The sequence below is a fragment of the Manis pentadactyla genome, chromosome 14 (assembly GCF_030020395.1).
Source record: "Manis pentadactyla isolate mManPen7 chromosome 14, mManPen7.hap1, whole genome shotgun sequence".
Taxonomy (NCBI): domain Eukaryota; kingdom Metazoa; phylum Chordata; class Mammalia; order Pholidota; family Manidae; genus Manis; species Manis pentadactyla.
In genome coordinates, this window is record NC_080032.1 from 35943144 (window position 1) to 35969656 (window position 26513).

General features: G+C 44.5%; 1 protein-coding gene across 2 annotated transcripts in view; it reads left to right on the forward strand.

Annotated features, from left to right (window-relative positions):
• GLB1 (galactosidase beta 1) overlaps positions 1–26513 on the forward strand; it is an 86240-nt gene that overhangs the window by 23095 nt on the left and 36632 nt on the right. For both annotated transcript variants that reach the window (XM_036892134.2, XM_057492493.1), the window contains exons 3-10: positions 716–866; positions 9572–9632; positions 10504–10598; positions 16082–16262; positions 18914–18972; positions 20441–20562; positions 20648–20688; positions 24861–24973. In XM_036892134.2, the coding sequence (XP_036748029.1) occupies positions 716–866; positions 9572–9632; positions 10504–10598; positions 16082–16262; positions 18914–18972; positions 20441–20562; positions 20648–20688; positions 24861–24973 (823 nt within the window). The remainder of the gene's footprint in view (positions 1–715; positions 867–9571; positions 9633–10503; positions 10599–16081; positions 16263–18913; positions 18973–20440; positions 20563–20647; positions 20689–24860; positions 24974–26513) is intronic.

Consider the following 26513-nt stretch of genomic DNA (forward strand, 5'->3'; position numbering starts at 1 on the left):
ACAGATAGTTAGGGAAAATCCCACTTATTATTCTGGTCCTGAGGCCACTGTGAGTTCTGTGGGACCAGGAATATCTGTTCCAAGGAACCCTGAAAACCAAGGAATAGTGGAAAAAGGACCGCACCCAGCAGTCATCAAGAAGACCTTTGTGATGGCAATGGGTGGCTTCATATTTAAATTTGTGTCCCCTGCTGGAGGCAGCCGGGGAGCTGGTAGTTTTTGTCACTTTACCTCCTGCATGCTTTCCTGACAAAATCTTTTTTTCAAGAGGGCACGAGGATTTGAGGTTTTCCCATTTTTATTAAAAACTACTTTTTCAAAATACAAGTCTACCTCTTAGTACTTTAGCACAGATGGGTTCATTTTTCCTAAACTTTACACATTATATAATACATAATATATAATTTATAGTATATATATATAATTCTTGCATGGTAGTAATTTGTGCCCCAGGTAATTCTGTATTTTTTTAAGTCAAGCATTGAATAGGAAAAGGCATCCTTTGTGGGTCGTAAACTTGAAAGTGTTCCCCACAAACCTGATTTGCTTGGGTATCTGCTGTGTAAAGTCAAAACAAGGCCTCTTTCCCAAGAGGCTGCCAAAGGAGAGTCCATGTGTCCTGCAGACTTACAGGTTTATAGACTGTTCAGAAATTCATGAAGGACATCTGGATTTTTTAGCTTTTTCCAGGAAGGGGCTGTGTGTGTCTTGGCAGGTACGTGCCCTGGAACTTTCACGAACCCCAGCCAGGTCAATATCAGTTTTCTGGAGAACACGATGTGGAACATTTTCTTCAGCTGGCACATGAACTGGGACTGCTGGTTATCCTGAGGCCCGGCCCCTACATCTGTGCGGAGTGGGACATGGTGAGTGTGGCCGGCTGGGCTCTGCCTGCCTGGTGGGCGACAGAGGTGGGCTGGCAGGCAGGGACCCGGGGGAAAGTGAATTAATTTTTTTTTTTTTTTTTTTTAATTATTATTTTTTATTGAAGGGTAGTTGACACACAGTATTACATTACATGAGTTTCAAGTGTACAACACAGTGGTAGAACATTTATATACATAATTCTAGGTTCCAGCTATCACCCTACCAGGCTGTTACAATATCTTGACTATATTCCTTATGTTATACATTACATCCCGGTTACTAATTTATTTTACCATTGGAAGTCTGTCCTTTTTTTTTTTTTTTTTTTTTGTGAGGGCATCTCTCATATTTATTGATCAAATGGTTGTTAACGACAATAAAATTCTGTATAGGGGAGTCAATGCTCAATGCACAATCATTATTCCACCCCAAGCCTAATTTTTGTCAGTCTCCAATCTTCTGAGGCATAACAAACAAGTTTTTACATGTAGAACAAATTCTTACATAATGAATAAGTTACATAGTGAACAGTACAAGGGCAGTCATCACAGAAACTTTCGGTTTTGCTCATGCATTATGAACTCTATACAGTCAGTTCAAATATGAATACTCATTTGGTTTTTATACTTGATTTATATGTGGATACCACATTTCTCTCTTTATTATTATTATTTTTAATAAAATGCTGAAGTGGTAGGTAGATACAAGATAAAGGTAGAAAACATAGTTTAGTGTTGTAAGAGAGCACATGTAGATGATCAGGTGTGTGCCTGTAGACTATGTGTTAATCCAAGCTAGACCAGGGCAATAAAACATCCACGTATGCAGAAGATTTCTCTCAGAACGGGGGGGTGAGGTTCTAAGCCTCACCTCTGTTGATCCCCAATTTCTCACCTGATGGCCCCCCTGCGACTGTGCCTGTCTTAGGTTGTTCCTCCCTTGAGGAATCTTACCCGTCTCTGGCTAACCAGTCATCTTCCGGGGCCATACAGGGAAATGTGAAGTTGGTAAGTGAGAGAGAAGCCTTATTGTTTGAAAAGGTTAGCTTTTTACTTCTTTGCATATTTATGCCCTGTGGCTTCTATGCCCAGCATTTGTCTTGAGGTATCTTTACCACTTGGAAGAATTATGATACTCGGTAAATTTGATATGAGGCACGAATTCTATTTAAGGGTTGTAATTAGGAAGGAAGAAGAAAAGCTATAGAATTAGCAGGCGGAAGAAAACATGGGAAGATTGATTATTTCTTTGATATATCTTCTTGTAGAGTAACTTCAGCATGTATAGGTTTTAAGCTACTACTTAAATTGCACACACACATTAACATAATAGGAGTATAGTTACATAACCAAAGCATATCTGTAATTACCAGCCATCTGCAGTGTAACCAAGAAAACCAGTTAGGCACCTTAGGCATTTGTGAAAACTTATCTATGATATGGTGGATATTGTCCAAATGAACTTGAACAGTCTGAGAGAAATCAGACAAATTAAAACAACCCATTCCTGGGGACTGTTCACATGCCATATGTTCTTTTAACAATAAATAGTTTGTAGTTGTAAGACTTTGGAGCGCTACAATTTGCACTTCTCCAAATTCTTGGTTGAGTTCCAACAGTATAGATCCAGTCCAATTTTGTTGTTTTACTGTATGCACAGGCCAGCTTAGATATCTCCTTCCTCATTCCCATGGCAGGTCCAGGAACTGGTGGGATGAGTGCATCTACAGCTGTAGCAGTGCGTGGATCTTTGTTGGGGTTTTTTGATGATCATCTTCTGGCATGAGTCTTCCAGAGGGTGCAGATGTTGGAAGTTCTTTTTCATATCGTATCTTAGTTCATTTTCGGGGTAGCCCAATTAGGCTTTGATCCTCTGTATAAACACAAACAGACCCTTTGCCTACACTTTTATATGCCCTTTATACCCTTGTGTAGAACTCATTGGAGGTTACCACACAGGAACTGCCCCCTTTTTTTTTTTTTTTTTTTTTTTTTTTTTGCTATCACTAATCTACACTTACATGACGAATATTATGTTTACTAGGCTCTCCCCTATACCAGGTCTCCCCTATAAACCCCTTTACAGTCACTGTCCATCAGCATAGCAAAATGTTGTAGAATCACTACTTGCCTTCTCTGTGTTGTACAGCCCTCCCTTTTCTCCTACCCCCCCATGCATGTTAATCTTAATACCCCCCTACTTCTCCCCCCCTTATCCCTCCCTACCCACCCATCCTCCCCAGTCCCTTTCCCTTTGGTATCTGTTAGTCCATTCTTGAGTTCTGTGATTCTGCTGCTGTTTTGTTCCTTCAGTTTTTCCTTTGTTCTTATATTCCACAGATAAGTGAAATCATTTGGTATTTCTCTTTCTCCGCTTGGCTTGTTTCACTGAGCATAATACCCTCCAGCTCCATCCATGTTGCTGCAAATGATTGGATTTGCCCTTTTCTTATAGCTGAGTAGTATTCCATTGTGTATATGTACCACATCTTCTTTATCCATTCATCTATTGATGGACATTTAGATTGCTTCCAATTCTTGGCTATTGTAAATAGTGCTGCAATAAACATAGGGGTGCATCTGTCTTTCTCAAACTTGATTGCTGCATTCTTAGGGTAAATTCCTAGGAGTGGAATTCCTGGGTCAAATGGTAAGTCTGTTTTGAGCATTTTGATGTACCTCCATACTGCTTTCCACAATGGTTGAACTAACTTACATTCCCACCAGCAGTGTAGGAGGGTTCCCCTTTCTCCACAGCCTCGCCAACATTTGTTGTTGTTTGTCTTTTGGATGGCAGCCATCCTTACTGGTGTGAGGTGATACCTCATTGTAGTTTTAATTTGCATTTCTCTGATAATTAGCGATGTGGAGCATCTTTTCATGTGTCTGTTGGCCATCTGTATTTCTTTTTTGGAGAACTGTCTGTTCAGTTCCTCTGCCCATTTTTTAATTGGGTTATTTGTTTTTTGTTTGTTGAGGCGTGAGAGCTCCTTATATATTCTGGACGTCAAGCCTTTATCGGATGTGTCATTTTCAAATATATTCTCCCATACTGTAGGGATCCTTCTTGTTCTATTGATGGTGTCTTTTGCTGTACAGAAGCTTTTCAGCTTAATATAGTCCCACTTACTCATTTTTGCTGTTGTTTTCCTTGCCCGGGGAGATATGTTCAAGAAGAGGTCACTCATGTTTATGTCTAAGAGGTTTTCGCCTATGTTTTCTTCCAAGAGTTTAATGGTTTCATGGCTTACATTCAGGTCTTTGATCCATTTTGAGTTTACTTTTGTATATGGGGTTAGACAATGGTCCAGTTTCATTCTCCTACATGTAGCTGTCCAGTTTTGCCAGCACCACCTGTTGAAGAGACTGTCATTTCGCCATTGTATGTCCATGGCTCCTTTATCAAATATTAATTGACCATATATGTCTGGGTTAATGTCTGGATTCTCTAGTCTGTTCCATTGGTCTGTGGCTCTGCTCTTGTGCCAGTACCAAATTGTCTTGATTACTATGGCTTTATAGTAGAGCTTGAAGTTGGGGAGTGAGATCCCCCCTACTTTATTCTTCTTTCTCAGGATTGCTTTGGCTATTCGGGGTCTTTGGTGTTTCCATATGAATTTTTGAATTATTTGTTCCAGTTCATTGAAGAATGTTGCTGGTAGTTTCATAGGGATTGCATCAAATCTGTATATTGCTTTGGGCAGGATGGCCATTTTAACGATATTAATTCTTCCTAGCCACGAGCATGGGATGAGTTTCCATCTGTTAGTGTCCCCTTTAATTTCTCTTAAGAGTGACTTGTAGTTTTCAGAGTATAAGTCTTTCACTTCTTTGGTTAGGTTTATTCCTAGGTATTTTATTTTTTTTGATGCAATTGTGAATGGAGTTGTTTTCCTGATTTCTCTCTCTGTTGGTTCATTGTTAGTATATAGGAAAGCCACAGATTTCTGTGTGTTGATTTTGTATCCTGCAACTTTGCTGTATTCCGATATCAGTTCTAGTAGTTTTGGGGTGGAGTCTTTAGGGTTTTTTATGTACAGTATCATGTCATCTGCAAATAGTGACAGTTTAACTTCTTCTTTACCAATCTGGATTCCTTGTATTTCTTTATTTTGTCTGATTGCCGTGGCTAGGACCTCCAGTACTATGTTAAATAACAGTGGAGAGAGTGGGCATCCCTGTCTAGTTCCCGATCTCAGAGGAAATGCTTTCAGCTTCTCGCTGTTCAATATAATGTTGGCTGTGGGTTTATCATAGATGGCCTTTATTATGTTGAGGTACTTGCCCTCTATTCCCATTTTGCTGAGAGTTTTTAACATGAATGGATGTTGAACTTTGTCAAATGCTTTTTCAGCATCTATGGAGATGATCATGTGGTTTTTGTCTTTCTTTTTGTTGATGTGGTGGATGATGTTGATGGACTTTCGAATGTTGTACCATCCTTGCATCCCTGGAATGAATCCCACTTGGTCATGGTGTATGATCCTTTTGATGTATTTTTGAATTCGGTTTGCTAATATTTTGTTGAGTATTTTTGCATCTACGTTCATCAGGGATATTGGTCTGTAGTTTTCTTTTTTGGTGGGGTCTTTGCCTGGTTTTGGTATTAGGGTGATGTTAGCTTCATAGAATGAGTTTGGGAGTATCCCCTCCTCCTCTATTTTTTGGAAAACTTTAAGGAGAATGGGTATTATGTCTTCCCTGTATGTCTGATAAAATTCCGAGGTAAATCCATCTGGCCCGGGGGTTTTGTTCTTTGGTAGTTTTTTGATTACCGCTTCAATTTCGTTGCTGGTAATTGGTCTGTTTAGATTCTCTGTTTCTTCCTGGGTCAATCTTGGAAGGTTATATTTTTCTAGGAAGTTGTCCATTTCTCCTAGGTTTCCCAGCTTGTTAGCATATAGGTTTTCATAGTATTCTCCAATAATTCTTTGCATTTCCGTGGGGTCCGTCGTGATTTTTCCTTTCTCGTTTCTGATACTGTTGATTTGTGTTGACTCTCTTTTCTTCTTAATAAGTCTGGCTAGAGGCTTATCTATTTTGTTTATTTTCTCGAAGAACCAGCTCTTGGTTTCATTGATTTTTGCTATTGTTTTATTCTTCTCAATTTTATTTATTTCTTCTCTGATCTTTATTATGTCCCTCCTTCTGCTGACCTTAGGCCTCATCTGTTCTTCTTTTTCCAATTTCGATAATTGTGACATTAGACCATTCATTTGGGATTGCTCTTCCTTTTTTAAATATGCTTGGATTGCTATATACTTTCCTCTTAAGACTGCTTTTGCTGTGTCCCACAGAAGTTGGGGCTTAGTGTTGTTGTTGTCATTTGTTTCCATATATTGCTGGATCTCCATTTTGATTTGGTCATTGATCCATTGATTATTTAGGAGCGTGTTGTTAAGCCTCCATGTGTTTGTGAGCCTCTTTGCTTTCTTTGTACAGTTTATTTCTAGTTTTATGCCTTTGTGGTCTGAAAAGTTGGTTGGTAGGATTTCAATCTTTTGGAATTTTCTGAGGCTCTTTTTGTGGCCTAGTATGTGGTCTATTCTGGAGAATGTTCCATGTGCACTTGAGAAGAATGTATATCCCGCTGCTTTTGGATGTAGAGTTCTATAGATGTCTATTAGGTCCATCTGCTCTACTGTGTTGTTCAGTGCTTCCGTGTCCTTACTTATTTTCTGCCCAGTGGATCTATCCTTTGGGGTGAGTGGTGTGTTAAAGTCTCCTAGAATGAACGCATTGCAGTCTATATCCCCCTTTAGTTCTGTTAGTATTTGTTTCACATATGCTGGTGCTCCTGTGTTGGGTGCATATATATTTAGAATGGTTATATCCTCTTGTTTGACTGAGCCCTTTATCATTATGTAGTGTCCTTCTTTATCTCTTGTTACTTTCTTTGTTTTGAAGTCTATTTTGTCTGATATTAGTACTGCAACCCCTGCTTTCTTCTCACTGTTGTTTGCTTGAAATATGTTTTTCCATCCCTTGACTTTTAGTCTGTACATGTCTTTGGGTTTGAGGTGAGTTTCTTGTAAGCAGCATATAGATGGGTCTTGCTTTTTTATCCATTCTGTTACTCTGTGTCTTTTGATTGGTGCATTCAACCCATTAACATTTAGGGTGACTATTGAAAGATATGTACTTATTGCCATTGCAGGCTTTAAATTCGTGGTTACCAAAGGTTCAAGGTTAGCCTCTTTAGTATCTTACTGCCTAACTTAGCTCGCTTATTGAGCTGTTATATACACTGTCTGGAGATTCTTTTCTTCTCTCCCTTCTTGTTCCTCCTCCTCGATTCTTCATATGTTGGGTGTTTTGTGCTGTGCTCTTTCTAGGAGTGCTCCCATCTAGAGCAGTCCCTGTAAGATGTTCTGTAGAGGTGGTTTGTGGAAAGCAAATTCCCTCAGCTTTTGTTTGTCTGGGAATTGTTTAATCCCACCGTCATATTTGAATGATAGTCGTGCTGGGTACAGTATCCTTGGTTCAAGGCCCTTCTGTTTCATTGTATTAAATATATCATGCCATTCTCTTCTGGCCTGTAGGGTTTCTGTTGAGAAATCTGACATTAGCCTGATGGGTTTCCCTTTATAGGTGACCTTTTTCTCTCTAGCTGCCTTTAACACTCTTTCCTTGTCCTTGATCTTTGCCATTTTAATTATTATGTGTCTTGGTGTTGCCCTTCTTGGATCCTTTCTGTTGGGGGTTCTGTGTATTTCCGTGGTCTGTTTGATTACTTCCTCCCCCAGTGTGGGGAAGTTTTCAGCAATTATTTCTTCTAAGATACTTTCCATCTCTTTTCCTCTCTCTTCTTCTTCTGGGACCCCTATAATACGGATATTGCTCCTTTTAGATTGGTCACACAGTTCTCTTAATATTGTTTCATTCCTGGAGATCCTTTTGTCTCTCTCTATGTCAGCTTCTATGCGTTCCTGTTCTCTGATTTCAATTCCATCAATGGCCTCTTGCATTCTATCCATTCTGCTTATAAACCCTTCCAGAGTTTGTTTCATTTCTGCGATCTCCTTTCTGGCATCTGTGATCTCTTTCCGGACTTCATCCCATTTTTCTTGCGTGTTTCTCTGCATCTCTGTCAGCATGTTTATGATTCTTATTTTGAATTCTTTGTCAGGAAGACTGGTTAGGTCTGTCTCCTTCTCTGGTGTTGTCTCTGATCTTTGTCTGCCTGTAGCTTTGCCTTTTCATGGTGATAGGAATAGTCTGCAGAACTGGGACGAGTGACGGCTGGAAGGACTTCCTTTCTTGTTGGTTTGTGGCCCTCCTCTCCTGGGAGAACAGCGGCCTCTAGTGGCTTGTGCTGCGCAGCTGCGCGCAGACAGGGTTTCTGCTTCCTGCCCGGCTGCTATGGAGTTAATCTCCGCTGTTGCTGTGGGCGTGGCCTGGCTCGGGCAGCTACTCCAAAATGGTGGAGTCGCGTTGGAGCAGGAGCTGCTGGGAGGCTATTTATCTCCGTAAGGGGCCTCCCTGCTCCCTGCAGCCCAGGGGTTAGGGTGCCCAGAGATCCCGGATTCCCTACCTCTGGATTAAGTGGCCCGCCCTGCCCCTTTAAGACTTCCAAAAAGTACCCGCCAAAACAAAACAACGACCACAAAAAAAAACAAGAAAAAAAAATTTTTTTAATTAAAAAAAAAAAAAAAATTTTAATTAAAAAAAAAAAAAGGTGGTCGTTCGTTTTTCTTTATTCTCCGGTGCCAGCCTCAGGCCTCTGCTCACCGGTCTTTCTGCCCTGTTTCCCTAATATTGGGGTCCCTGTCCCTTTAAGACTTCCAAAAAGCGCTCGCCAAAACAAAGCAGCAAAAAAGCAAAGAAAAAAAAAATGGTCGCGCGCTTTTCTTATGTCCTCTGTCGCCCAGCCTCCAGTGCCTGCTCACTGTTCTTGCTGCCCTGTTTTCCCAGTATCGAGGGCCCTGCACTCTGGCCCGGATGGCTGGGGCTGGGTGTTCGGCAGTCCTGGGCTCCGTCTCCCTCCCGCTCTGCCTATTCTTCTCCCGCCGGGAGCTGGGGGGAGGGGCGCTCGGCTCCCGCGGGGCCGGGGCTTGTATCTTACCCCCTTCGCGAGGCGCTGGGTTCTCTCAGGTGTGGATGTGGTCTGGATATTGTCCTGTGTCCTCTGGTCTTTATTCTAGGAAGGGTTGTCTTTGTTATATTTTCATAGATATATGTTGTTTTGGGAGGAGATTTCCGCTGCTCTACTCACGCCGCCATCTTCCGCCCCAGTCCCGGAAAGTGAATTAAAATAGTTAAATTAGTCTCTAATTCTGGGTAGCACGGAGCCTGTGACTGTAGCTGGCACAGGTGTGTGTTGCCTTAGGAGGCCCAGAGACAGAGGAACAGGTAAGCGTCAGAAGGCTTCTCTTCCTCTCAGTGGTCGCTCACATAACGCAGTGTCCTCACCTGGAAAGAGCAGTCAATGCTGTGGGCTCTGTCCACCAAACAGGGTAGTTCTGAAGTAAGTGGAATAATCGGTATGAAAGGCTTTGATTCCCAAAACCTTGCACTCGTGCAAAGGGATGGTATTTTTACTATGTTAGAATTTCTCGTTTCCTTCAAAGTTACAAAAGGAGAGCTCTGCTCAAATGCCTGTCCTCCATGAACCTTTCCTTCCTTTTCTTCACTGCTTCTGGTAATTTCTATCTTCCCTGACACCTTATAATAGCTTCCTTTTTTTGTTTTTTTCTGTATCCTAGGGAGGTTTACCTGCTTGGCTATTACAGAAAGAATCTATTATTCTCCGTTCTACTGATCCAGGTAAGTTGTTAGAGATGTCTTCAGAGAATTTATGAAAAGTTAGACAGTTTATATCAAAAGGATCAGGTATTATGAAGGCCGGGGTACTTCTGTGCAAACAACTGAAAGTTTAGTGAAAGTCTGGAATTAATCATCATCCACTGAATATCATCCAACATTGAATGTGTAGGAAATAAAGCTTTCCTGAGCTATTTGACCAGATCTTGCCGATAAACTGGCAACTCATTGAATTGGCATTGGCCTTGTTCACGGTTGACTGACTTGAGTGCCTTCTCTTCCTACAACCTTGGTATGTTCCAGGGCCAGTAAGGGCAGGCAGTCAGAATAGCAGACGTAGTTTCTGGAATGGTGTCAGCGATTAAATTTAAATTTACAGCATAAAAGCTTAGTATTGATGTGTTGTATGCATTTCCTTCTCAGTGTATTACACTCATGTTGGGCTCGCTTAGTATCTGTTGGTGTTTTCACATGTTTTATTTCATGCTTACAGCAACTTTATGAAGTATACACTCTATTTTCCCCATTTGACAATGGAAATATATAACTGATTCAAACTTAACTTTAAAAAGAAAGAAAGCCCTACTATGATGGAAAGGATGCACCTTTCAGCCACTCTTTTCTTCACTCAACAAAACACCAGCTGGATGCCTCCTGTCCCCCAGGCTTCATGTCCTAGTGGCAGGGACAGATACCATGCATACTGGTCCTTGTCCCTGCAGGGCAACATTAGCAGACTTTTATTGCATGTAGCCACCCCATTGCAGAAGGTAGTTGTGGAGTCCAGAGTCCCCACATCTCAGGTGCCGGCCTCCAGATGACAAGGCTGCCTTGTGTTGGCATCATGTGATGGTAAACCTGTCTTGTTTTCTAGATTACCTTGCAGCTGTGGACAAGTGGTTGGGAGTCCTTCTGCCCAAACTGAAGCCTCTCCTCTATCAGAACGGAGGCCCAATCATAACAGTGCAGGTAACCATGGAGATGAGCAGGGTTGGGGGGAGGTTTCCATCCAACCACGTTATGTATAGGAGTGATGCAGACCTGAGCCTCCTATGTTTGTTTCTTTAAGAGGTGATGCCACAGATGGTGCTGTTATTTAAACTGCATTTTGGGGAAACATTACTGTTTTTGCATGCTGGTTGTGTACCAGACTCTGTGCTGGATGCCCTACAAATGCTATTCAATTATTCCAACCACAGTCTCCCTTAAGTGAAGAACTTCAGAGAGGTTAAGTGACTCTGCTAAGGTCACCCAGATGGCAGGTGGCAGAAGCAGGATGGTACGCTGGGCCTGCTGGTGCTGTTACCTGTCTCTCCTGTGCCATCTGCCTTCTGCTGCAGGGACACAGCATGGATTGAGCCACATTGGTGTCTTGCTGCGTAGGCATCAGGTCACATCTGTGTGGAAACAGGATGTGGTGAACTGGGGCCCTGAAGTTTCCCTCCCACTTCTGGCCCTCACTCTCCTGCTTCCACACCTTTTCTGCTCTGCAAAGACTGGTATATTGAGGGGTGTATCATATAGCAAGTATTTTCCATGTGAAAAATCAGGATCCTTGACCTGCAATGATCTTTGATGTTGGTGAAATTACTTAGGCAGAACATAAAACCATGTTCATTGGTCATTTCCCAAGGATGGTCCAAATGAAAAGAGTGAAGTTATGTAAAACTGACTGCATTGCAGGACAACAAGGGGGTGTGGCGTGGTGCTCCCTAGGGGAGTGTGGGCCAGATTCCTTCTTAGGAGTAATACCAGGGTGGTCACGGTGTGAGGGACCCAATGAGGCAGCAAGAGGGCTAGGCTGGCCAGGCAGCCCGTTCTGACCCTGCACGCTGGAGAGAGGCCAGGTTGCAGCCCCCAGAGGGATGTACAAGTAGCGCTCACTGCCCCTTTAGGCATCTTGAGTCTGTATTGGGTAAGCTCATAGGAGCACATCTCCCTTATGAAAATTTCAAGGCTGAAACTTGGGTGTGTCTACACAGCTGGGTTTCTTCCTTTTTCTTGATCTCAGGTTTTCTTTTGTTTCCCTCATTTTTCAGTCTCTGCTTCTCTCTAAATCAATTTCCATTTCTGCTCATAACTTTTCTGTACCTTTTGGTTATTGAAATGCCTTGAAAAATGTCATCAAATGATGAACGCAGCAGAAGGCAGCCAAGTTGACTGTCTTGGGGGTGTTTCCCTTGCGACCACCCCCTGCAACCTCAGGTGATTTTAACTTGACCATGGGTCCTGCCTGGGGGCCCTGCTTCCTCTCTGCCTCACGTCCTCACATCTCTACCTGCTTGAATCCTACCTACGTCTTTTGCCTCTTAAACACTAAATAAACAAGTAAGTGTTGGGAAGCACGGAGAAATATAAGAAAGCAGAATACCCGTAATTGTCACTTTAATGTTAGGAGCCCAAAGCAAAGCTCTTTACATTTTGGGGTGATTTCCTTGAATTTCTTTCCATGCCTTTAAAAAATTTCTTTTCACAGAGTCAGTTCATACTGTGTGATCAGTTTCCTATCTGACTTTCTTTTTAACTTTATTCTTACGTCATAAGTATTTCTTCATATCATTAAAATTATTCATACACCAAATTCATAGGTGTCCTCATGTCATTTGAGGCTCAGTTCACAGGGGGGCTCCCTCTGTCCAGAAGCCTTCCCAGTGGACTTTATTGGCACCTACTTGACTCCTAGAAGCCTCAGTTGGTGCCTCCCCTTGGGAATCACTTAAGGCACTTTATCTACTTTCATCCCTGACCCAGGTGTATCTCTACTCTTTTCTGCTCCCCACTCACCAGCTATGAGGTCACATCACACATGCGTACACATCACACGCCTACCAAGTAGTTGTGGAATTGGAATAGAGGCCGATGGGTTAGAGGAGAAAGAAGCTGACATCGGTCGACTGTGTGTCAGCATGCAGAGGCTTCTATAAAGCTGATTTCTGTCTCAGTCTTAATTCAGACCAAGGTACTAGTGATGGCTACCTTAGTTCATGATGGCAGGGCTTCACCTGGGTGCCCAGAGAGTTTGAAGGGGCCACAGAGGAGCTCTGTGTCTGCAGGCAGGGCAAAAGCATTCAGACTAGAAGACTCAAAGCCCAGCCTGAGGGAGTTTGGGCCTCCACACTGTTCTCTTACAGTTATAGCAAGTCCAGCCTGGACCTTTCTTCATCCATCTGATTCAGGCATATATGCATCTATTCCCTTCTGGAAGGATTAGCTAAACTAGCGCCGCTTAGAGCTGGTTTGCATATGAGGATGTTTACCTCAGTTTGTACCAAGTCCACACCTAAAATAAGTGGTGACATAAACATCTATTAATAATATCCAAGGTGACAATAATTAGTTGTGGGGACCTTCCATCCAGAGCTTGGTGTCATCTGATTGATGGAATATTTGTCATAAGGTAATTAGCCCTGTTTATACCTATTGTGGAAGATGAACAACTGTAGATTGAAATTTTTAGTGTCTATAGTGTTTTGTGGTTTCATTTAGGAGCTTACAGGATGGGATAGTCACTCTAGAACAAGGATATGAGCCTGTGAACCATAGCCCTCTGCCTGTTTTTATAAATGAAGATATATTGTGCACAGCCACACCCACTCACTAACACACTGCCTGGCTGCTTTCGCACTACCATAGCAGAGCTGAGGTGAGTTGAGACAGAGATGTATGACCAGAAAGCCTAACATACTTGCTCTGTGACCCTTTACTGAAAAAGCTTGCTGACCCCTGCTCTAGAAGAATGAGTATTCCTGTGAATCTCACTGGGACTCTTCTGAGTCTCTCCAGCCCTTTTCTGTGTGTTTCTCCTGCACCTCTTAGAGATGAGGAAACGTCTTACAGGTGGAGTCCCATGGACAAGAAGTGGCAGAGCTAAAATTTGCACATGCACGTGTGGGCCTCTGAGGCCTGTGCTCGTGACCACATTTCTAAGCTGCCTGGTACAAGTTGAGATTTTTTCTTTCTCTCTGAACACCTAACCCAATTATGTGTATGCCTTTATTATGAGCCTGTTTATTTTAAGGTATATAGCACCATGATGGTAATGGATAAACAGGCCTTGGAAAAGTGAGTGAAGATAAACTTGGTCAGGTTGGGGCATTGGGGGTGGGCAGGAGAGAATATGAGGGCAAAGGCTCTGGGCCCTCGTAGACGCTGGAGCTGCCCCTTAAATTTTGCTCTGAACTTCCAGACAGCCAAGTGAAGGAAGACACAGCCACTTGAATAGCTCTTATTAAAAGAGGAGAAAAAAGAAAATGAGGGGAAAAGTAACTTGCCAGTACTTGCAAAGCTTTTCTTAGCATCTATCTCAATTATTTCCAAAGGGACTTCTGTGGGACTAATCAAAGTATCAGGATCAGTCGCCCAGTGGGGGCTCTCTATTCTGTGTGAGTGGCAGACACCCTTTTCCAAGATGGCCTCATCTCCCATGCAACAAGCCCTTGTACCAGGCTTGCTCGCTACAGTCTGGTTTGCTTCTTGAACGTATAACATGAAAGTGCTGTCAGAGGGATCCTCTTTGAGAAATCATTTCCCCATTAGGCCACTTGCAAGGCAGTGCTGTGCAGATAATGGTGGTGGATCATTCAGCATCCCTTTCCTGCTCCCCACCACTGTCCACAGGCCATATGGAGCTGCTGCCACTTGGCAAACAGTCTTCCCCTTGCAGGAATACGCGCCTCCTGTCTCTCTTCCCTGATGAATGCTATCCTTTGGAGCTTTTCTGCTGCTCTTCCACGAAAGCTCCCCTAACCACCCCTCCCAACCACAATCAGGCCAGGTGCTCACCATTTCTGGCAGCTCACCATTGATTGTGTTTATATTTAAAGACCATGTGTCCCCATGATCACAAAAATTCATTTTGTATTATGTGCAGGTTGAAATGTTATGGTTGTGTATTTGTTTAAGTTTTTATTAAATCAGGAACTATATAACACCCATACATAAATGTGCAGTGTAATGAAGCGCCATGACAGGAACACCCACATAAGCACCATCCAGTTGGGAAATGACACATAGCCGGGACCCTAGAAGATTCTCAGGTGTCCTTGTCGCTCACATGCCACTTCCTCCCACTATCCTGACTTTCAGGTCAGCAGTTTCTTGCTTTTCTTTATACTTTTACCATCTCTATGTGTACCCAGACTTGATAGTTGGGTTTTGACTGCTTTGAATTTTCTATACGGGGAACTGCACCATCTGTATCCTTCAGTGCTATGTTTCTTCCCGCTGCCTACCCCCAAGATTCTTTGTTGTATCAGGTGGGGCTGAAGGGCATTCGTTTTATTGCTTTAGAACAATGTTTCTTAACCTTTTTTACCTTATTGCCCCCTAAAGAGCGTCTGTAGATATTTTTTTTATTGTTAATACCTGAGATATACTGCATAACTTTATGTGTATAAAATGTTAATGCCTGAGATACACTACATAACTTTATGTGTATCTGTGCTTTATATATATAAAGAATAAGATTTTTTTTTTTTTAATCCCTTAAGATCCATTTTCCCCTCCTCGGGATGCCATCCACCTCCACGGAGAATGCAGGGCTTCCCACCCTCAGCACCACTGACTTTGCTGCCAGGAGGCTGACAAAGTGGGATGTGGAGCAGGATCCCTTGGCCCTTCCCGACTAGATGCTAGTAGCACAGCCCCTCTTCAGCTGTGACAACCCAAAATAGCCCCACATAGCTCCAAATGTCCCTGGAGGGGTGGGGTGGGCAAAATAGCTCCTGACTAGAAATCACTGACCTATTGAGCACAGATTATGCATTGAAATTGAGCCCAAAATGGGGAACACCCTGAGTGGATGTAGGATCTGCCCGCAGGAGATCAAGTCAGTGGTGGTGTATCCACACCCAGCTTTCCTCCCTCCTTACTGCCACAGACATTTGCATAATACTGGAAGGAGAAAGAGTAGGGTATAACTGGTACTTACAATATACCAGTTTTGAGGACAGAAAACAATTACTGTATGTTATTTGTGTATATATATATAGTGTGTGTGTGTGTGTGTGTGTGTGTGTGTGTGTGTGTGTGTGTGTGTGTATGTAAATCTGGGAGAGTATGCCACAATGCTGAGAGTGGTTATCTCTGGGTAATAGATATTTTTTCCATTTTCTCCCCTCTCTGGTATTTCTGCCATGGGAAGGTATTATGTATGTACTGTTTAAAGCATCTGGGGCAGAGGAGAGGTGCCTATCACTACACTGAAAACTAACGTGAGTGTTTTGTTTTTTCCCTCGTTTCTGCGGGGGAGGGAGCCAAAGGTAAGTTTTAATTCCGGGTGCTCTGTGGAAAGTGGGTTTTGAGGACTGAGCAGCGTAGGAGGCATTTTGGGCAATCACTAAGCCTTGTCATCACAGCAGGGGCTCAGGTATTTCCTCCCCACCAAAGCTTGAACTGGAGTGACCACCCTGGGGTCTCCTGTGTTTCTCTTCTTCCTCTTTTTTAATTTGCAGGTAGAAAATGAATATGGTGGCTACTTCACCTGTGACTATGACTACCTGCGTTTCCTGCTTAAGAGCTTCCGCCACCACCTGGGTAACAACGTGCTGCTCTTCACCACCGATGGGGCCTGTAAAGAGTTCCTGAAGTGCGGGGCCCTGCAGGGGCTCTATGCCACCGTGGACTTTGGGGCAGGTTGGTGTTTGCAGCAACAGAAAACCTAGCTGAGGCCTGCGGGCCCTTTACTCAGTCGCTTGGGGCAGCTGCTGTTTTCAGTGCCAGAGGCATATTACATGTGATGTCTCAGGTTTTCCTTTAACAAGGCGAAGTAGAGTCATGATGAAGCAGACGTGGTTTTGTTAATGCTGATTTGGCCTTGAGGAGACAGGCTCCGTGTCCAGCTCTGGCGGACCAGCCTGCACCTCAGAGTCCTTTCTGGTAGGGCCTGGCCTGCCCGCCTGTGGGAAGTGCTGCCCTGCGGCAGCCGCCTTTCAGGTTCGCACAGGCCAAGCCACTCTTCCCTGCCCTCCCTGTCCCCGCATCAGGGCTGGATGCCCGGGGCTGTGCTGTGACCACAGTGAACTCTGAGGTCAGCCGCCTACATCAGTGAAAGACTGAGCATGAACAGTGTGTCTCCAAGCAGAGCAGAGGACACCCAGCCCCGAACTTCATATCCAGTTCCCACACAGATGCACCAGAGTGGAAATGGCACCAGCCAGGACCTCCAGATAAGTCCCTTGCTCTCGGATCGGCCTTCGGCTTCTCTGTAAGGCCAGCTTCCAGCAGAGAATGTGCTGGCCAGGGAACAGGGAATCTCATGTGCTTTGTGGCTATCAGTGTCTCACTGGTAAGCACGGGTTGCACCCAATACCATTCTCGTGGGCGTCCTGTGATGCCACCCCAGGCAGGGCCCCCACGCACATGAGGAAGCTGCCCTGTGCCCCACCTGCCCCAGGTGCGCTGGCCTGCCGTGCTCTGTCCTTCAGCCCACAGCTCAGCGGTGTGCTGACACCCACAGGCAAACAGTGCTGACAGCGAACTCGGAACACCTGCCACTGTGCTCCTCCCAACAGAAAACACTGCGCTTTTTCCTCCGTGTGATGGGAAGGGAGCCAGAGCAGCCGGAAACCAGCGTGCCACTTCCTGTGAGGCTCTGTGTGGCTGAGTTACTTCATCACCAGATGCTCTGAGCAACGTGCCATGTTTCTAGAAGCACTCGATTCACTTAAAACCAGTTCTTTTCTTTTTTGGTAACATAGAAGAGTCTCTTTTAAAGTGCCACTTCAGTCTTCTGCCCTTCCTTCTCAAGAGACGTCAGGTGTTGGATGTGCAACATGCACGGAGTGTCTTCTGTCAGCCGGGAGAACAGCGGGGTCTTTATGCTCCTTGAAGAGTGGTCTTTTTTTTGGGCGGGGGTGGGGGTGACTTTTTATTTTGAAATCCATTAGAACTTTAGAACTTACAGAAAAGTTGTGAGACTCATGTAAAGAACCCTATTCCCTTCATCAGATTTCCCCATGGTTAACATTTTGCCACATTCACTTTATCAGTTTCTCTCTCTATATATAAATGTGTGTATTTTTTTTGAGTCACTTGAGCATGAGTTGCAGATGTGATGGCCCTTTGCCCCTAAATCACAGCAGAGCACCCCTAAGAACAAGAGCATTCCTTACACACAACACAATAAGAAAAAAAAAAAGGAAATGAACATGCCTACAATACTATTTTGTAATCCCAAACTTTAGTCAAAGATTTTGATTGTCCCAATAATGTCCTTCATAGCAAAAAAAAAAAATTAGAGAGGAGAGAGGGAAGATGGAAGGAAGGAAGGAAGAGGGGAAGGGAGGAATGGAGGGAGGGAGGGAGGGAGGGAGGCAGGCCCAGTCCACTTAGCTGTCATGGCCTTTATGAAAGGCCACTTAAACGAAGACTCTATTTAAACACTGATAGCCAGAAGGACCCTAGCCACACTGCACGCCCACCCAGAGCCTTCCCTTGCAGAGCCTCTGTGGCATACACAGCACTCATAGGTTAGGCAAGACAGTTTTGGTAACATTTCCCAAACCACCTCTGGCCCATCCCTCTCACAGTGTTGTGAGTTATGCAGAAAGATGACGCAGCATAAGGTAAGTTCCCTGCACTCCAGACCGGCAGGCAAGACCACCCGGCCCCATCATCTGGTTTGAATTTTCTATACTGGGAAGTATACTGTCTGTATTTTTCAGTATTGTATTGCTTCCACTCAACATGCCACTGAGATTCTTTGGTGTACTGGGTGGAGCTGAAGGTCATTCATTTCATTACTTTAGAGCAATGTTTCTTAACATTTTTTGTCACTGCTGCCTCCTACAGCAGGTGGTCTGCAATGCTGGAAGATGTCCAAATTAAGATTCAGGGTACACTCCAATTCAGGGATAAACACAGTTAGACCATATACATCCCTTTGATTTGCTAATTAATTGGCAAATATTTGTGGCACTACTGTGTGACACTGTGGAGGTGACAAAGAAGTATCTTCAAGGCAGGTCTCTCCTGAAGGGAGCATCTAGGTCAGTCGGAGGTCCCTGTGAAGAGAGGACACAAGATGTGTGTCCAGGCTGTGGGGACACAGATGAGAGGACAGGCCTGTGACGGGGACTCCCAGGGCAGTGCAGTCAGGAAGGACCCTGGCGATCTGTTCAGAGAGGAAGCACCGTTCTGTGGTCCCCACACGCCCGTCAAGCGGATGGTCTGAGTCCAGCCAGGTGCACAGGGGTGTGGGGGAGGGGAGGGCCTCAGGTTCAAGGAGCCTTTTCTTGAACTTCTTGTCACCCCTCTAACTGACCTTCCCCCCTCATCATTCCCAGGTTCCAACATCACGGCTGCTTTCCTGACCCAGAGGCAGAGTGAGCCCCAAGGACCTTTGGTGAGAACTGGGGGTGCGGTGTGGGGAGACTGGCCGCTTGGGCTGACTCCCCTGCAGCTGCTGGGGGAGAGAAGCCATGTGCTGTAGAGGGTGGGTGTGAGTCCTGGCTTTTCCTGGCTCCGGGGTCTGGAGCTGACAGGAGGGTGGGGCCATAACCCCCTGCACACATGAGGGACTCACAGTGCTCACCTCGGCCTCGAGGCCTGCACTGGAGGGGAACAGAGTGGGGGCTGGGTCGGCGGCCTGCCAGGCACCAGGCTCTGTGCTTTCGCACTGCCGTCGCTCGGTCCTCGTGGCTGCTGTTGTAGGTGGTGTCATCCTCTCCCTTTTCAGGGAGGCTCAGAGGACAGGTCACTTACCCAGGGTCAGATAGCTGGTGGGCAGCGGGGCCACGTTCTTAGTTCATTAGATTCAACAAACTTCCTCAGATTGCTACAAGTTCCTCAATGCCTAGTCTGATTTTTTGTGCGGCCACGTCTTAGTTCAGGTCTGTGTTTCAGAGAGCTGTTTGTTTCAGAGCTTCCCTACTGTCAACGTGCTTATGAATCACGTGGGAATCTTGTTAAAACACCAGCTTTGATCCACGCGGTCTGGGGTGGGCCCTGAGGATCTGCATGGCCAACAGGCAACCAGGTAGCATTGGAAATGGAGGTAGCCGAGTGCACTCTGAGCTGCAGGGCTTCATGGCATGCTGTGTGGGCGGCCGTAGGAGGAACGGGGCAAGGCCCAGGCAGGTGGATGTGGCCTCAGTCCTCCGCTGGCTGCCTTCCCTTCCCAGTAGGTGCTGCTGTGGGCCCTCGGCCCAGTTTAAGGAGCTGTGTCCTGCGTCTTCTCTTCAGCAGCTCAGGCTGCCACACTGTCTCCAAACCTTTGTACAAAACAACTTTCTCTCAATCTGGTCTCTGCCTAGTGAGCGGTGAAGAGCCCACATTGACAGGCTTTGGGTAGCACTATTGCCTGGGTCCTGAGAATGAGCAGACCCTAGAACATGTCCGAATTTCTTTTCCCTTCTCAAGACCAAGGGCTTGGCAGGGTAATGCCTAAGAGAAGCACGAAGTGTGCGGGTCCTGCTTTGCAGAATACTCAGACAAGTCTTCCTCACTTTAGGTCAACCTAGGATCTGACAATCTGGATTCACACAAAGGATGAATTTGGAGTTGATAATTTTATAAAACTATTTCGCCAAATGATTCTTTCACCCAACAGACTTTCCTATCATATTTAACCTGGTTAACAAAGGTTTGATGTAGGGGCAACATTTCAGAATACCTGTATTGCTGGCACCTGAAAACTGAGTCTGGCCAATGCTGCTATTGAAACGCCCGTTTGGCCCTCCAGCCTGGGTTAAGCAGTGCGGGTCAACTCCCCTTTCTGCCATCCCTTGGTGGAGTAGATAGGACGGCAGTTACAGGGAAGCCCAGACAGGTAACAGTTATTAGTTTGTCTCCATGTCCTCTTCTCTTTCTAGGTCAATTCCGAATTCTACACCGGCTGGTTAGACCACTGGGGCCAACCTCACTCAACAGTCAAGACTGAAGTGGTAGCTTCGACCCTCTATGAAATACTTGCCTATGGGGCAAGTGTGAACTTGTGAGTATTAATTTCTGGAGGGGAGAGAGCCCTCTACAGCTATAGGCTCACAGTGAAGTACTGTCTATTCTCTTGTTTCTTGTAGGTACATGTTTATAGGTGGGACCAACTTTGCCTATTGGAATGGTAAGAGCAATCTGGCACCTGTTCACGGAAGCTTACGCTAGAATGTTTCTGGTGCTCTATGGTGGGCAGGGGTACCTGTGGACAATTTTTATTTTCTCTTTTTGTTTGTCATCTCCTAAATTTTCTAATATGTAAGAATTGACCGTGTAATTTTTAAAAATCATTTTTCTTTGAAAAATTTTTAAGGGACATGTGCATTTAGAAACCTCATTGTTTTAAGCCAGGCTAGCTGGGCAGACCTCAGTCATAGTCTCTGGCTATAGCTTACTTGTTCATATATTCTACTGTGGTCTTTTGCTTCTTTTCTTTTCTTCCTTTTTTATAAATATCTGTTTTATTGAGATATAATTCCTTTACCGTAAAATTCATGATTTTAAAGTGTACAATCCAGTATATCACAAAGTTGCTTGACCATTGCCATCATCTAATTCTGTAACATTCTCATCACCCCAGAAAGAAACCCTGTGCCCAAGTAACTCCCCACTCTGCCTCCTCTCAGCCCTTGACAACCTCTAGTCTACCCTCTATCTTTATTGATTTGCCTCTTCCAGACATTTCATATAAACAGAACCATACAATAGGTGGTCTTTTGTGTTTGACTTCTTTCATTTAGCCTAATCTTTTCAAGGTTCATCCATGTTGTAGCATGTGTCAGTACTTCATTCCTTTTTAATGCTGAATAATATCCTATTATATGAATATACCACATTTGGTTTATCCATTCATCAAATGATGGACATTTGGGCTTCTATTTTTTGGCCATTATGAATAATGTTGCTATGAATGTTGACATGTAAGTATTTGTTTGAATCCCTGTCTCAGTTCTTCTGGGTGTGTACCTGGAAATGGAATGTTTGGGTCACACATGGCAACTATATGTTTAGAGTTTGAGGAACTTCCATAGTGTTTTCCAAAGTGGCTGCATAATTTTACATTCCTATATGGTCCTTTTATCTTTTTTGGGGGGGGAAGGAAAAATAACAACGAAATTCTCTTCGTTGCCATTGACTTTTTGCAAAGACAAATCATGCCATCTTAATTTTTCTACAAGCCTCATTCCCCACCTGTCTCCACATCTGTACCTTTCTCTCTGAATCACTGAGGATAGCATACTATGTTTCAGAGGCTTAATTTGACTCTGAATCTCCTGGGGTCCCGATAGTATTTGGTTACTATCCACTCTTAACCAAATTTCTCCTTTGGACTGCTCTCTTTTGTGTGGGATGGGCTAGAAGAAGACTTTGCTTACAAGTACTATTAATATTATTACTATTATTAGAGCCAAGGAATGGAGATATTACAAAATTCCAATGTCATTCTTAGAAGACAATAGTGAGCCAAGGTTAGTAATTGAAGTTTTAGATCATCTCTGTGAGTCTGTCTTCTCCTTAGAGACAGTTAAGACTGATGATGCTTTTTCATTCAGTTGCTAAGGGTCCCACCTAGCTTCCATTTAAGGGATTGAGACCAGTCATCTAATCAAGGAATGAAGACTGATGTTTTCTGGAACTTTACAGTTCATGAGACAATTTCTTTTTATATCGTATTATTTTACTTCAAATGATACATTCTTATTTTTAAAAATTTAGATGTATAGAAACTACCACTCAGAAAATGGAAGTTGTCCATCTCTCTTGCCCCTGACCCTGCCATAAACACTAAAAGTCTTTTTTCTGCCTCTGTTTTCCCATTTAATGCCCATAGCAGTCTCATCTGGGCTAGGGATTACAGACCCACTTTACAGATAAGAAACGCAGGATACAAGAAAGTCCACATGCTTCCATTCATCTGTCAGGGGGCGAGCCTGTGTTCACCTCAGACCTTGGAAAGCCGGTCACTGCCCTTCAAAGAACCCCTTGCAGCCTGGAGCCCCTGCACAAGCTCCTCTTGTGTTCGCGGCCTCCCTGGGCGTCCCTATTGCTGGTCTCTTGGGGGCAGTGAGGGAGGGCCAGTCTGTGCTTCTGAGAAACTGTTCGTCAGGCCAGCTTCCCGCAGGAGAGCAGTGAGAGAAACAGCTCTGGGGGGCGGGGGGGTTGTGCAGGTGTGTCCCCCCCAGGTGGGTCCCTGAGCTCATGCAGGGATGTGTGCCTCTCTCCACCTGTGTGGGGACATGAGGAGTGCCAGTCCTGCCATTTCTCCCACCTTCTTACCTCACGCTGCCTAACGTGGCAGGAGGCTTGAGTGGACGCTGTTTCCCTGACTGCCCCCGGGTGGTCAGAAAGCATCCAGGCAATGATTCTGTCGAGAAGTAAGGCCAAGACTTAGTTTTCCAGTCCATCCTTCAACCCACTGGCCAGCTTCCCAGCCTGGGTTCCCTGGGCCTCTGAGGTTTGTTTCTGGAAGTCACACTTACTCAGGTCCACAGAGCAACCACTCTTTGAGCTCGCCTTCTGTGCCTGGCTCTGGCAGGCACTCCAGTAATTGAGGCCACACCTGCCCCTAAGGTGCACACAGTCTAGTTTGAAGCCAAATGTCGAAATAAGAAACACAGGGCAGCAAGGTGACTGCCATGCTAGAGCTAGAGGAGAGGTGAGCTCCTTGCAACAAGGGATGTGGTTTTATTTTTCTTTTCATCTCACAGCATAGGATGTGTTTTAACGTATGTATCCCCAGAGTCAGGTGTTCCTGTTGGCAAACCACTGACTGATTAATAAGAAAGTGGGGAAAGAATGTGATTCATCAGTTCATTGTCGGGGTGGAGTGGTCCAGATCTTTCAAAATATAGACTTTGTGCTTAGAACTAATGGAACCGAGTCTCTGTGCGGTGGACCAAATCCTCGGTCTTGCTCATCTTTCAACTCCACGGAGGACAGGAGAGGCACCCCGCTGCACCAGTAAGGTCACCCAAGGTGGCTCCATCATTCGTGAGCCATGCAATCATTTGAAGGAATTTGTTACTAAACCATAAGTGAAAGATCAGATTTTGTGCCTCATTTACTTACAAATTAGGTTAGATATAAGATTATCCTAAAATAGCTTTATTCTCACATGCTTGCCCTGTAAAATGCTCTGTGGAGTAGAAGAGGAAGGGGTGTCCAGAGCTTTGCTGGGACTCCAAAGCAGGATTCGCATGGCCCGGGGACCTGTTAGAAATGCATTCTCAGGCCCCACCCCAGGCCTGCTGACTCAAATCTCAGGTGCAGCTTAGAACTGTTTTCACAAGCTTTCCTGTGACTCCCCATGCATGGGTAGGTTTTCTAAGCACTGGCATAGGGTCCCCATCCAGTATTGCAAACAGCCTCCTCCCTATCAACATCATCTGTAACATCATCTCTGATTTAGACTGTGCCCCTTGGAGAGGGATGCACTTTCTAGTGTTTTTCTATACACAGTATCAGAAGTGGCTCAGCTGTTTGTAGAGGGAGACCTGGGCTGGGCTGGCCCTTGTGGCATGAGGACCAGGTTCTTACATGCCGTCATTGGTTAATCACTGTATTGGGCTGTCCTGGGAGGGTGGTAGCCTTGGGCGAGGCAGCCCCACAGAAGCCAGTGACCAGAAAGGAATGCCTCTGAAAGTTGCCAGCAGCCGACTCCCCACAGCTGGGGATGAGTGAGTGCCTTGGCCCTGAAGGAGGACGGGAGAGGCACCCCGCCCCACCCCTCACTCGGCAGAAATTACAAAGGCCTTAAGGTTTTATTTGAGTCTCTGGGCCACTGTGTGTCTGCAGGTATCTCCTACTTTGGGTGGTGGATAACCCCTCAGTTGTTTCCTGCTGACCCCTGGCCTGGTCACCTGTGTCTCTACCACTGATCTTATCTCAGCCACAGAGTTCAAGGTCCTGAAAAAGATCACAGACTGCAAGGTTATCGGTCAGGAATGAGGATCCTGCCATAAGCCCTGCCATTTCTGGCCGTGAGATGTTGAGCAGGTTCTGTGGGGAGCTGCTTCAGGTCCCTGCTGGTCCCACGGGGTGGTAACCAAGGGGGTCGCAGCTGCAGCAGTGCATGGAGAAGTCGCCTGCAGACTCTCAGGTGCTTGGCAAGCGCCACCTGTAGGAAGAAACTCATTTCTCTAAACCTTGCATCCTGAGGGCCACCTCTGTGTTGCCTAACAATTGGTTCTAGTGTGTCCTTTATTTTCTCCCTCCACAGTGCTGAGCCCATGAATCCCAAAGAAATTGTCCTAGAGGAGGGCCTTTGGGAGTAATGAGTGGCACATTCTTGTCTTCTAGGAGCCAACACACCCTACCAACCTCAGCCCACCAGCTACGACTATGATGCCCCCCTGAGCGAGGCAGGGGACCTCACCAAGAAGTATTTTGCTGTGCGAGACGTTATTGGGAAGGTTGGTGCTGTGTAGGGGCTGCGGTGGGCTGGTCTTGGACTTACTGTGCTCATTGTGTAGATGACTTCCTGGAGCCTTTGTGTTTAAAGGATGAAGGAATGCATCACATAGTCTTGGTCTTGAGTCTGGGCCCCTTCCTGATGAAGGAGCCCGTAAGCAAGTTACTCACTAGTCTGTTTACCTGGAAAACTGTAAAGACAGCACCTTGCTGTGTTGCGTGGATTAAAAAGAATATATTTAAGGCACAGTTCTGACATGTATGTTGTCCGGTTAGTAGTAGCTATGACTTTATATAAAGGTAAGAAAACATGTCTGCATAAAAACTGAAGTATGTAGGAGAGAAAATCCATGCACTCTGTGAAGCCCTGTGCAAAGGTGAGCTGGCAGCAGGGCTTCATTTTTCTATCTGGGGCAAGTGATTGCTGTTTCCTTCTGGCCTGCCACCTGAACTGCGTTGTCCTGCTCATGTTGTAACCTTTGGAGGCATCGAAAGCACCCAGGTGGGGTTTCCTGTCTCTGCTGTGGGTTTAAAAAAAAAAACCCACAATTTTTCTGCTCAGTCACCTGAGTTTTGAAGTTAAAAAACAAAGGTTTTCTGCCTATAAATGGTAGGGACCTTTCTTTGTTTTAAGTACGCTGTCTTCTCAGTTTAAGCCTAAGTGTTAAAATGTATTTTATGAAATTCTTTAACATATTGAAAAATATATCTCTACCTAACTACTCTTAGAATTTGTCCATATTGCATACATTTTCAGATGTGTGGTTGAAATGTTGCTCCTGTTATTTTTTATCATGGGTTTAATTTCTGCATATTGCCGTGATGACTCCCGAGCTCTTTCTTGTTTGCTCTTTTTGTTCCTATTCTTATTATTTCCTTCCTTTCCTTTATCAGCTCTTCAGTCCAGCCCATCTTCTTCTCTCACACAAATATTCAAGGTTGTATGTTTCTTTCTAGTACTACTATCGCTACACCTCATAAATTTTGGTACATAATACATTTATTATAGTTTGCCCCCAAATGTACCTGTTTTGATTTCTCTCTGACCTTGAGATACTCAGAAGTAGGTTTTACAACTATTAAACTTAAGTATTTTTCTTGTTTGTTGGTTCTCTTGTATTTTCATTCTAGTTAGATAATGTAGCCTGTGTGATAAAAATCCCTTGAATCTGTTGAACTTAGTCTCAGAGCCTGGCATATACAAATATGAACAAATATTCCATGTATCCTCAGAAAGACTGTATTAGAATTGTTGGGTATAAACTGCATATGTGTTCATTGCATTAAGCTTATTAATGGTGCTGTTGAGATCTCTGACAGCCATCCTAATTTCTTTTTGTCAGTTTATTCTCTTACTTATTAGAGAGTTGGATTTATATATTGTTTCTCTTGTAGGTCTGTCAGTTTTGAGGCCATGTTATTAGGTTTGCAATTTGAGAATTAAATCCTTTAGTACCATTGTGTAATAACTGTCTCTCTTAAATAATGCTTTTTGCCTTAAGTCTTTTTTGTCTGATACAAGTATAGCTTACCTACACTCTT